Source organism: Agelaius phoeniceus, chromosome 9 (assembly GCF_051311805.1).
Source record: "Agelaius phoeniceus isolate bAgePho1 chromosome 9, bAgePho1.hap1, whole genome shotgun sequence".
In the NCBI taxonomy this organism is placed as follows: domain Eukaryota; kingdom Metazoa; phylum Chordata; class Aves; order Passeriformes; family Icteridae; genus Agelaius; species Agelaius phoeniceus.
Genome location: NC_135273.1, coordinates 32,396,870 through 32,409,178, shown reverse-complemented (window position 1 = coordinate 32,409,178; position 12,309 = coordinate 32,396,870). Strand labels below are relative to the sequence as shown.

The following is a 12,309-nucleotide window of genomic DNA, read 5'->3' as shown; positions in this document are numbered from 1 at the left end:
AGGCCTGCTCCCTGCCGCGCCGCCATCGCCAGCACGCCGTTGCCTGGCAACCCGGGGGTGGGGTGACGTCATCGCCCCGCGCCGACGTGGCGAACCCATGGTGCCGCGCGCCGGCGCGCGTGCGCGGCGGGGGTGGGAGCGCGGCCTCGGCAGCACGTGGGGAACGGGACAGGTACGGGACCGGGAACGGGATAAGGGATAGAGATAAAGGTATGGGATAAAGGAACGGGACAGGGATCGGGATAAAGGAACGGGATAAGGAATCGAGATTGGGGTAAAGGAACGGGATAAGGGATCGGGATAAAGGAATGGGATAGGTACGGGACAAGGAGCGGGATAAAGGAATGGGATTGGGATAAAGGAACGGGACTGGGAACGGGATAAGGGATCGGGATAAAGGAACGGGACAGGGATCGGGATGAAGGTAGGGGACAGGGAAGGGTTTGGGATAAAGATATGGGATAAAGGAACAGGACAGGGATTGTTATAAAGGATCGGGATAAAGGAGAGGGTTTGGGATTGGGGTAAAGGAACGGGACAGGGATTGGGATAAAAGACTGGGATAAAGGAACGGGACAAGGATTGGGATAAAGGTACGGGACAGGTACAGAACAGGGATTCGGATAAAGGATAGGGACAGGTACAGGACAGGGATTGGGATAAAGGCTAGGGAGAGCTGCGGGACAGGTACGGGACAAGAACTGGGATAAAGAATAGGGTCTGAGATAGGGATTGGAATAGCTGTGGGGTAAGGACAGCCACGGGGCAGGGCTAGGGGCAGGTGCAGGACAGGGATAGGGGCGGGACACGGGAGCACGGGGATGGGGGCCGGGCGGTCCCTCCGGCGCAGCCCCGGTGCGGGCAGGGCCCTGTCCCTGTCCCTGCCCGTCCCTCCTGTCCTGTCCCGCCTGTGGCAGCAGCGGGTGTGTCCCTCTGCCGGGGCGGTGCTGATCTGTTGCCGTGCAGGGCCCTGTCCCTGTCCCTATCCTGTCCTGCCTGTGGCGGGTGGGTCCCTCTGACGCTGTTGCTGTGCAGGGCCCTGTCCCTGTCCCTATCCTGTCCTGCCTGTGGCGGGTGGGTCCCTCTGACGCTGTTGCTGTGCAGGGCCCTGTCCCTGTCCCTATCCTGTCCTGCCTGTGGCGGGTGGGTCCCTCTGACGCTGTTGCTGTGCAGGGCCCTGTCCCTGTCCCTATCCTGTCCTGCCTGTGGCGGGTGGGTCCCTCTGACGCTGTTCCGTGCAGGGCCGGGCCCGCGGAGCCCCCGGGCCGGGAGGGGATGCGAGCATGGCCATGGCCCAGGCCGGGGCCGCGGCCGCCGCCGCCACCGGGCTCCTGGTCTTCCTGCTCTACTCCGCCATCCACAGGGTCGAGGAGGGACACCTGGCCGTGTACTACAGGTACGGAGCCCCTCCTGGGGCTGGCATCCATCCCTGGCATCCATCCCTGCCCCGGGCATTGCTCTGTCCTCTGCTCCACTCCAGTTTTCCCCTGTGTGGGCAGCCCTGGCTCCTTCTGCTCCCTTCACCCTTGGGTCTCTGAGCTGTTTCTCCTGCCTCTCCTTCCCCCTGCCCTCGTCACAAACTGATTCCAGAGCTCTGGGTCTGTCCTGCCTGCTGGCATCTGCTGGTCTCTCCCTGTGCCAGCAAGAGCTGTCACCTTTGTCCCAAACTGTCACTTGGCCAGAGCTCTCAGTGTTGGTGCTTTGGAATGTTTTCCCTGCCCTTCCCACTCGGCGCACGAAAAAATTGGAAAGTAAAAACGTTCTTTATGGAATAAAGCACAATAAATTCTGTAAAGACCCTTTATCTGATCCCTTTATCTGTAAAGAACTAGAGACTGTGCCACTCGAGGAAAAAAAATGAGTACAGAGGTTGCAGTTTTGTTGTTAGCTTACGTAGAATTGTATTTTACTTAAGACAAATTTCAACTTTGTGCAGTGAGGGGGAACTAAACAAAAGCAGCCCATTTAATGTGCACACTAACAGCATCCATAGAGGAGAAGAGGAGAGACTGAGGACTGAAGGAAAGAGCATTCTGCAAAATGTGCAGCACCTGGGGAGACTGCACTGTGTCTGGGGAGGGGGTGACACCTCTGCCAGCTTTTGCTTCAAAGAGTTGACCAGGACTGCTGAGAGACTTCAGATGTTCCCCAGTTCCCTTTAACCACAGTTCTGCTGAGCATTAACACCTTGGGGGGTTTTCTCTGTGCTCTGGGCGAGGGGCTGTGCCAAAACCCAAACTGGCTGCATCACATCCACGGCTGGATTTTCCATGGTTACCAGAGAACTATTTAGAGGAGAAATCCGTGTTCTTGCAGCTCTGTGCAGTGCTGCAGTGCTGGGAGGGTTTAGCAGTAGCTGCCTGCTCCAAGGGTTAAAGGCTTCATGCAAAGTTGCAGCAGGCAGAGATTGAGTGCACTCAGCCTTTTGCTGGGGAATTGCTGGCGAATTCAGGGCACTGATGCAATTCTCTGTGACCCCTGGCAGTTTGAGCTGGCCCTCAAAGCCAGCCCTTGCTGTTTGCCACCTTCCTGAGGCTGTTTTCCTCCCTCTCCTCAGGGGTGGAGCGTTGCTGACCAGCCCCAGCGGCCCTGGCTACCACATCATGCTCCCCTTCATCACCACCTTCAAATCCGTGCAGGTCAGTGCCCTCTCCCTCCCCTGGGGAGCCAGGACTTGTCCTCCTGGAAAGCTCTCCCCACCCACCATGTGTGTGTGTGTGTGTGTGTGACACTGCTGGGACTGGCAGTGTCCTGCTCAGGGGGACAGTCTGTGTGTGTGGCTGTCACTGTTTCCTGGCATTCCAGAGCAGGGAAACAGCTGCCTGTGCATCCCCCAAAAGGCAGGGGAGGAGAAGCTTTGCCTTCTGCCCACACCTGGAGCCATCACCAGGGAGGCACAGGACACAGTTTTGGCTCTGTGGTGCCACTGTGGGAGTCTGGGCCTCCCTGGGAGCCAGGTTTGTGAGTGCTGGCTGTGTTTGTGTTGCAGACCACGCTGCAGACTGATGAAGTGAAGAATGTGCCTTGTGGGACAAGGTATGGCTTCCACTTGAATTCCTCTAGATGCACTCCCTGGGGTCATTTGCAGGGCTGGGACAGAAGAGTTGGGAAGTAAAGGCACCTGCCATAAAATTAATCCCAAATGTACACACTGTAGCAGAACAGGAGGGAGCACTGGCTCTTGCTGGAGCTGCTCTTCAGAGGATGTTTAAATCTGCATTTATTGTGATGTTATCTTGAATTTTTCTGGGCTTCTCCCCTCAGTTACTCTGACACCCCATTGCTTTCTCTTTGCTGTGCCCTGGTTATTTCCACTCTGAGTCTTGTGGCTGATACAGATCCTGGCCCCAGCAGTGGGCAGAAGGAAGCAGGGAGTGGGAATCCTCCTGATGGGAGGGAGTTCATTTCCAGATGGAATTCCTGCTGCATAATCAGGCTGATTCTTCTGTCAGCACAGACCTGCTTGAGTTGTAACAAGCAGGAGGAGAGGGCTGGTTGAGTTGGGTTACAGATCCTGTTGTGTTGGTTCATCCACAAGTTAAAGTGATGACTCTTCAGGATTAAAAAAAAAATCATGGTGATTCTCCTTGTCTTTTACATTCAGGGTCCTCAACAAAATTTCTGTTTAAAAAAATAAATCAGTGGTGGCTGGAGTGGTGACACACAGTGACCACATGGAAATTAAAAGGTGAATGTTAGTGGCAATGTTATTAAAACAGAGTTAATTTTGATCAGGTTTAACTCATATTAACTATCTTGGAGTTGTTCAGCAACAGACATCGCTTGGGCTTAAATATTACCATAAAGGTCTCATGGTTTTGATTTCAGATCCCAAAGGTTTTTCAGGAGTATCTGAAGGTTTTTCAGGAGTATCTATTCCTTATATCTCACCTAAATTTCCTTTCTGTCAGTCTGAACCCATTCCCCCTTGTCCTGTCACTTCAGGGCCTTGTCCAGAGTCCTTTTGTGGTGAGGTGAACAAGATCAAAAGGTCAAAGGCTGAGGCCAAAGCCAGCCTCAACCATTCTGTGCTTCTGTGATTTAGGAGCTAAAAATGAAGTTCCTGTTGAATTTCAGTGTTGAGGGGTTCAGTTGTGCAATGCAGGTGGTTGGGAAGGTGCAGGCAGTAAAAATGGGCTTTAAAGCAGCAGACAGCTGGTGAAAGCAGTTCTCAGTTAATAATTGAATTCATCCTGACCAAAGTCCCAGCAGCCCTGCCCACTGCCCAGGTGTAGCTGCAGGAGCCTTTCAGCTGGCTGCATTTGGGGTCCAAAGCCTGCAGCTGCTCAGTGCCCAAGCTTTGCATTCACATTTCCATAGTAAAACATGAGCTTATAAATAACAACTGCAACACACCTGCACTCTCACTGTCCCAGTTCAAAGTCTGCTACCAGAATAGAGCCTGAACAGTTTCAGGTTTTGTGTTTACATATCAAACCACCACATTTTAAAGGCTGGGTTTCTCTTTATGTTCCTGTTCCCTGTGTCCTTATCTATATCTGGAAGCTTCTGATTGTCTGTGTGGGTGTCCCATCCCCAATTTTTGCCTTACCTGTCTTGTTTGTACCTGGCAGCATTCAGTGAACACATTAAATAGAGATTTTAAACCCTGAGCTGGATCCTGAGTTGTGTGAGGATTTCCAGGGTTTTCCTGCTACCTGTGTCCATCTCCTGTGGCATTCCCTGGATGCTGTCTCCTTGTCCACTGCTGCCTAATTATGCTTAAACTTCTATGTGTTGATCCTCCTTTTATGGATTTCTCCTTGTTCCTCTCTCCCTGCAGACTTTGGGGTCTGAGTGGCACCTTTTTCCTCAAAGCCACTGCCTGACCAGCAGGACTGATACAATGCCCTTATCCCCTAGCACACCCCATCAACGCTCATGAATTATTCATAATAATGGAGTAACAGTGGGTAATTCCCCACTTGCTGTCCCAGCCTGGCTGAGCCCCTCAGCAGGGTTGCTGTGGAAGGTGGTGGCAGAGTCAGGCAGCCCTCACAGCTCTGAGGTGCCATTTCAGACCCTTCCCTTGCAGGGAGGTGGTGTGGGGCTGTGGATGAGTCCTGATAGGATCCAGGGTGGCTGCAGACATTCTCCTTTTCTTTCTGATGTCCCTTTAAAATTGGAATACCAGATTTGCAGCACATCAGGGCCATCCATCACCAGTGTTTTTAGCTCTTATTGTCCTGAAGCAGGTTTGGAGCAAGCACAGGCTGGGCTTGGGAGGCCTTTTCCAAAAGAACACAGCCACAGGCAAGGTCAGGTTGTTTTTTTATCCTGCAGACCTGGCTTTGAGCTGGCAGAGATCAAGATATCTGCAAAATAAGGAAAGGAGTTTGTCATGGGGGATCTGCTGAGTTAAAACATCCCAGAGACTGAGTTTGGGAATGTGGGAGTTGCACTGCCAGGAATGAGCTGTCTCTAAACAGTTCCTGCTGAAGCTTCTGGTCTGTGATATGCCTTTGTCCCCAAGGACATCATGGAGGAGTATTCTGCTTTAAAATTAGGCTCCCAAGAGACTTTAAGCTACTTAAAGGGTTTTTTTTTCTTCTCTGTAGAGTTCTGCTTTTCTCTGGTGTTACAGGTACAGGGGTGGGCATGGCTTTCTGAAAGCCACACCAGTAAGAGCAGAGGCTGGGGACAAGCCTGACCTCTGATTCCCCCCTTTCCCTGCCATCCTTTCTTGGGGAGAGGATTGCCTGCAGGCTGCCTCTGCTGAGGTGCTTGTGGAGATCCTGGAGAGCTCCAGGAGAGCTGGGAGCATGGATTGAAGTCTGCCATGTGCTTTGTTCCTTCCTTTCTCCTGGGCCTTGCCAAGCTCCTGCTGGAGTTAGTGACTGTGAATTAAACTAGGGGCTTTTTCTATTTGACATGTGTTGCTGCCCAGAGGAGCTGAGGTGTGTCTGCATTTGGTGGCAGGTGTCACCTGCTGTCCTTGCTGCCTTCTCCTGTGCTTTCCTGAGAGCTGCAGCCACATTCCTGTTCAGAAAAGCTTTCCTTTGGCTGATTGAGTAGGAAATCAGAAATGGAAAGGAGGGTGCTTTGCAGGTTTGCTGGATTTATGCAGAGAGAAGGACTGGGATTGGCTATTATCTCATTGCAAAATGCTCAGAATATTGTAAAATAGGGATAAAGATTCTTTTGCTTTAAATATGTTAAAAGAGGGATGAAGATGCCTTTGCTTTAAATCTGTTAACTGTTAAAAGAGGGATGGAGATGCCTTTGCTTTAAATCTGTTAGCTGTTAGCAGCTGCAGAGGTGGCTGATGAAGTCTCTTTCCCTTGCAGTGGTGGTGTTATGATCTACATTGACCGAATAGAAGTTGTGAACAAGCTGGCCCCATATGCAGGTATTTCCTATCCTGGTTCCTCAGGCAGAGCTGTGACTGTCTTCACTCCTCCTGGGGCAGCTCTGGCTTGGTTTGCAGGACTTCCCTTTTCCATGCCTGGAGAACTTCCCTCTGTTTCCATTTCTTGTTACCCTTATGGCTCCTGTCCTGTAGTGTTGGTCCCAGGTGCTTCAGCTCAGCTCAGAGAAAATTGCAGAGACAGAACCCATGTAGGAGCCTCTTACCTTCTTATTTCACCAGCCCAAAGACACAGACAGCTTGGTTTGTTCAGCAGCACAGCTTAATGCAAAATCCAGCACTGCTGAGGCACTGGGGGGTGAATTCCTGGTGTAATTCAGAGTCATGGAGGGGTTTGGGCTGGAAGGGACCTTAAAGCTCAGCCCATCCCAACTTCTGCCATGGGCAGGGACACCTTCCACTATCCCAGGCTGCTCCAAACCCTGTCCAGCCTGGCCTTGGGCACTGCCAGGGATCCAGGGGCAGCCACAGCTGCTCTGGGCACCCTGTGCCAGGGCCTGCCCACCCTCACAACCAAGAATTTCTTCCATTTATCTCACCTAAATTTCCCCTCTGTCAGTTTGAACCCATTCCCTGTGTCCTGTTCCTCCAGTCCCTGTTGCAGGGTCCCTCTCCAGCTCCCCTGTGTCCCTTCAGGCCCTGGCAGGAGCTGTGAGGTCTCCACACACCCTTCCCTTCTCCAGGCTGAGCATTCCCAGCTCTCCCAGCCTGGCTCCAGAGGGAAGATGCTCCAGACCCCCTCAGCAACTCCATGGCCCCTCTGGACCTGCTCCAACATTTCCAACATGTTCTTCTCCTGTGGTGGGGGAGCAGGCCAGAGCTGTGCACAGGGTTCCAGGGGGGGCCTCAGCAGGAGCAGAGGGAGAATCCCCTCCCTTGACCTGCTGGCCATGCTCCTTTTGGTGCAGGATCTGGTTGGCTTAAATAATGGGAGTGATCCTTGTTTTCCCTTTCCAGCAGTACCTGCTCCTGTGCATGCAGGTGCTGGTGAGGCTTTGCTGTTTCATTTGTTTATGCAGATGATAAAACAGGACCAGGCAGTACATCCTGCCATGGCTGCTCCTTGAAGTTGTGTAATCCCAGCAGCACCTGACAGCTGGGCAGGGCAGCTGTGGCTTTGGCTACTGAAAAACCCCTGTCCCAGTGCTGCCCTCCTTCCCTGACACCCTGACAGGTGCCAGTGGTGAGCTGTGGTGTTCTCTCCCTTCCCCAGTGTACGACATCGTGAGGAATTACACCGCAGACTACGACAAGACCTTGATCTTCAACAAAATCCACCACGAGCTGAACCAGTTCTGCAGTGCCCACACCCTGCAGGAGGTGTACATCGAGCTCTTTGGTGAGTGCCTGGCATGGCAGCTGGGTGATGCCAGCTGGGATCCCACTGCAATATTCCTAGAGTATCTTACAGCCAGCCCCTTGGACCACACTGCCCCTGTGCTGGAGTTGCAGTGTAGGATCCAGCTCCTTTCACATCCATCTGCCACTCCCCCTGTAACTTCAGTGACTCAGGTGTCTCTGTTGTCTCTGTCTTTCCCCATTTGCATGTGGGAATTTGATTGTAGTCTTTTTCCACCTTTTTTTCTGGATGCACAAAGCAGCCACTCTGCTCTTGTGTGTGCAGTGATGCCTGTGGCCTTCACTATGACAGTGGATTTGTCTTGTTCTGCTTCTGCTTTTAATCCCCAGCTCTGCTGCTGAATTCACTTTTTGTACTTTCACAGCTTCCTCCTGGCTGTCTCTAACAAGTGAGAGCTGGAAGGTGTTTCACAGGGAGGTAGCAGTGCTTCAGCAATTAGCACAGGTCATACTCTCCTTGGTGGACCTGTGCCCCAAAGACAGAACTGGTTCTGTTCCTTCTTGAGTGGCTGAGGAGGGCAAAAATGGCTTGTGGCAGATAAAAGGTTGTCAGAATTTTAATATTAATGTACTCCAAGCCAAGTGCTGAGAAGGGATAGACTCTGAGCATTCTGTCTTGCTGAGATGCTGAAATCACTTGCACTTAGTTCAGATAACACAAATCCATCCACAGCTGAACTTTTCTAGTCACCAGCATGTAAGTGTCTTTTTGGGAATGTTTTTCAGGGGGCATAGGAAGGGAAACAATGTACTGAATGTCTCAGGAAGCATCCTTATCTCACACTCTAGAGTTACCTGCTCTTCAAGGCCTGCTGGCTCTTTGCCACACAAGCTGTGGGGGAAAACATGATAAACCAACTGGTCTCTCTTTTGTCTTCCAAACACAGATCAGATAGATGAGAACTTGAAGTTGGCCCTGCAGAAAGACCTCAATGTCATGGCACCAGGTCTCACTATCCAGGTGGGTTGCGGCCTCTCAATAATGAGAGATTTTAAAAGGTGGAGAAAGACTTTTTGCCAAAGCCTGCAGTGACAGGACAAGGGACAGCAGTTTTAAACTGAAAGATGAATGTTTTATGCTAAGGGTGGTGAGGCCCTGGCACAGGGTGCCCAGAGAAGCTGCCCCTGGATCCCTGGAAGTGTCCCAGGCCAGCTTGGATGGGACTTGGAGCCTCTGTCCCTGGTGGGAGTGTGGGTTGGGATGGATGGCAGGAAATGGAAATGTGGGACACCTCTGGGAGAGTGACCATGCTCAGCTGTATGGCACAGGAGGATTAGGCACCACTGTCCACAGCACTGCAGCTGGTTTTGCAAAGAGATATCTCAGTTATTGAGATTGCATCAAAGTGTTCCATTCAAAGTGTGCTCCCTTTTTCTGCTCTCACAGGCTGTGCGTGTCACAAAACCCAAAATTCCAGAGGCCATCCGGAGAAACTTTGAGCTAATGTGAGTAGCTGGGCATAAAATTGCATTAATTACTTCTGAGGGTCCTGCACAGGCACAGTGATGTTGGAAAGCTCTTCCCTGGTGCTCAGGGAGTGAGAGGTGAGCTCCAGCCAGAGTGTGCTTGGCCAGGTGTGCTTGTGCCTTCTGTTTTCTGTTTCCATGCTGAAATCAGGGCTCAGGATCTTGAGCCATAGGCTCAAGATCTTGCCCATAGGCTGCCCTCCAGGATCTCTGGGATGCCTTTGGGCAGAAGGAGATGCTGTTAGGTCTCAACCTTTGGTTGAGCAAGCCTAGCTCCCAGCCCACATTGCCCTGTTCCTCATCCTGAAGGCCTCAGACTGGACTTGCATGCAGATGTGGCCAGATGGAGAAGGGGATGATCCTTCCTGTGGCCTGTGTGTGTGCTCATACAGCTGCAGACAGAGCCAGTCCCCATGGCTGTGAGCAGGGAGCTGGCAGCTGGCTGGCCCCTTGTCCCTGTGGCCTCTCCTGGGATGCAGAGCTGCTCTATCAACGACTGGAAAGATGGGGGAGACTTTGAGATGGTCAAAGAATCCAAATTTAATGTGAAGTACAACTGCTTATATACTTATTCTAGGAAGATTTGTAATGTTTTACTACAGTGATTGGGTTAATTGTCACATAAACAAACTTACACATTTTCAACATCTCTTGCTTGCAGAAGTCAATGTAATTTCCTTTTTCTGGTAAACCAGTCTGATTAAATCTTCTTGCAATCTTGATTGGATTCTCAAAGTTCTGTTTGCTCTTGCCAAGGCATTTTGTTTATCACATCTCTTATGCTAATAAGGTCCAAAGTACTCCCTGTTTTGTGTACCCCAGTACTGCTCCTCATTCCCTTTCCCCAGGATAACACTTCTCCCCTTGCAGGGAGGCTGAGAAGACCAAGCTGCTGATTGCAGCCCAGAGGCAGAAGGTGGTGGAGAAGGAGGCAGAGACAGACAGGAAGAAAGCACTGATTGGTAATGTCAGCAGCCCAGGCTCAGCCTCCATTCCTGCCTTCCCTGCTAAGCTGGGGCAGGACATTGTCTTCCTCACTGGCAGCTCCCTGAGGGAGGCTCAGGCAGGCTGCACAAGCAGTTGTTTGGAACATCTGGGTGAAAATCCCACAGCAGCAGAGCAGGGAGCACCTCTGGCCTGCAGCAGGGATGGAGGAAATCACTCTGCTGGAAAAGCTGCTTGTGCTTGGAGCTCCATGTCCCCGTGCTTGTAAACAGGATGTCAGCTCTGCAGACACCAGCACTGTGTTTTCTTCCTGTAAAGAAAGGAAGAAAACTCTGCTGCTTGGAGCACAGAGTGGGAAGGGAGGGAGCAGGGAAGTGTGGCAGACCCTGCAGCCAGGTGCTGGGGTCAGGCTGCTGGTGCTCAAGGCCTGAGGTGCAAATTTCCCAGCTGGGCCCTTTGTGATTGCAGAGGCAGAGAAGGCTGCTCAGGTGGCCAGGATCCACTACCAGCAGAAGATCATGGAGAAGGAAACGGAGAAGCGGATTTCTGAGATTGAAGGTGAGCACACTGCTGGGGCTGGTGGCAGGTGGAGGAAGCTCAGAGCTGCAGAAGCCATCGAGGGTGCTGCATGGTGCAAGGCTGTGCACTGGGATGGTTCCTGCCCTGTGCATGGAGCTCTCCAGGAAGCTGCAGGGCAGGGACAGGGCCAGCCAGGCACTCCTGGCTCAGCTGGTCCCCATGGGGTGAGGGCTCAGGTGCTCAGTGTGATATGGGGCCCTGCACTTCCTAATGCTCTGTTCCCTGCCCCTCCTCTGCTGCTGTGTTAGATGCTGCATTCCTGGCAAGGGAGAAGGCAAAAGCTGATGCAGAGTACTACACTGCTCGCAAGCTGGCTGACTCCAACAAGGTGAGCTCTGGGGAGCTGCTCACTCACTCGGGGCAGCACTGGGGGAACTCTTGATCTGACAGCCCACACCCTGTCGGAGTCTCTCGCTGGTCACAGTGACCCTGAGAAAAGTTGGAAAGTCTCTTTTCCCAGCCTGGTGCTTGAAGAAGGAGTCAGAGCTCTTCATTTCTCGGTCTCAAGGTTGTTTATTGTATCTTATCTATAAAATTCTTTCTCCTGTCCTGCTGAGGTCTGCTCAGCACGACAGCCTGAGGCACTCTGCCTGTCCCCAGGGCAGTGTCTTTATACTAAAAACTACGTGTACAATGTTTACAATTACTTCCCAATACCTGTCACCTGTGTTAGACACTGAGCTTCTGTCTAAACCAATCCAAAAGTGCCACCATCACAGCAGAAGATGGAGGCCAAGAAGAAGAAGAAGAAGGGCTGGACATGCCCAGTTCCCTCCATCTTGCCCCCTGAACCCCCATTCTAAAAACCCCAAAATCTACTTTTTCACCCTGTGATAAGTTCACTATCATTCTACTTAATTTGTCGTGGCTGCCAGATCTTCATCTAAGGTTGGGAACTTGCTCCATGGGTCATAATCAAACCCACAGGGGCATTTTGGGCTCTGTGCCAGGGTCTCTGAGACCCTGCTCCCTGCTCAGGACAGCCAGAGGGATGTCCTGGGTCCTGACAACACCCCATGAGGGGCTGCCTGACATGAAACCTAGTGCCACAGGGCACAGAAAATTGTCTCTTAGGGTCTCTGGTTTCTGTTTCTTGCAGCTGAAGCTGACCCCTGAGTACCTGGAGCTGATGAAGTACCAGGCCATAGCTGCCAACAGCAAGCTGTACTTCGGCGACCGCATCCCCGGCGTGTTCCTGGATTCCTGTGCCTTCCAGCAGGCCAGCCTGAGGACTGCCCACCAAACCAGCCTTCCTGCACAGGAAAGCCCAGAGAGCCCTGGAGAAAGCCCCCTGAGAGGCGAGGAGAGCAGTGGCTGAGGGAGGCACAGGGAGCCCGGTGTAGCTCAGCAGGAGCCCGGCTGTGCCCGGGGACGAGGCCCTGTGCGCTGGGGCGGATGCAGCACCCCCTGCCTGCCTGCCTGGACATCTTGGGTGTATAGGTGGCAGCTGGGTTGATTTTCTTCTAGCAACAGATCACAAGGGCTCTGCCTCTTCTGTTTGTCCCCCTGTGAAATTGGTGCTTCCAAAGGAGGGATAATCCTGTACTAACATACCTATACTGGAATATTAAACGACAGACAGCAGGAAAGCC

General features: G+C 52.2%; 1 protein-coding gene across 1 annotated transcript; it reads left to right on the top strand.

Moving 5' to 3' along the window:
* The first annotated feature begins 94 nt into the window (after positions 1-94).
* ERLIN1 (ER lipid raft associated 1) lies at positions 95-12,309 on the top strand. The gene is given in 13 exon segments (XM_054637636.2): positions 95-172; positions 1,242-1,396; positions 2,558-2,639; positions 2,990-3,036; positions 6,288-6,349; positions 7,581-7,706; positions 8,614-8,687; positions 9,114-9,172; positions 10,064-10,155; positions 10,607-10,696; positions 10,966-11,045; positions 11,817-11,960; positions 11,962-12,309. Coding segments are annotated over 13 exon segments (1,137 nt in total). The 5' UTR covers positions 95-97; the 3' UTR covers positions 12,013-12,309.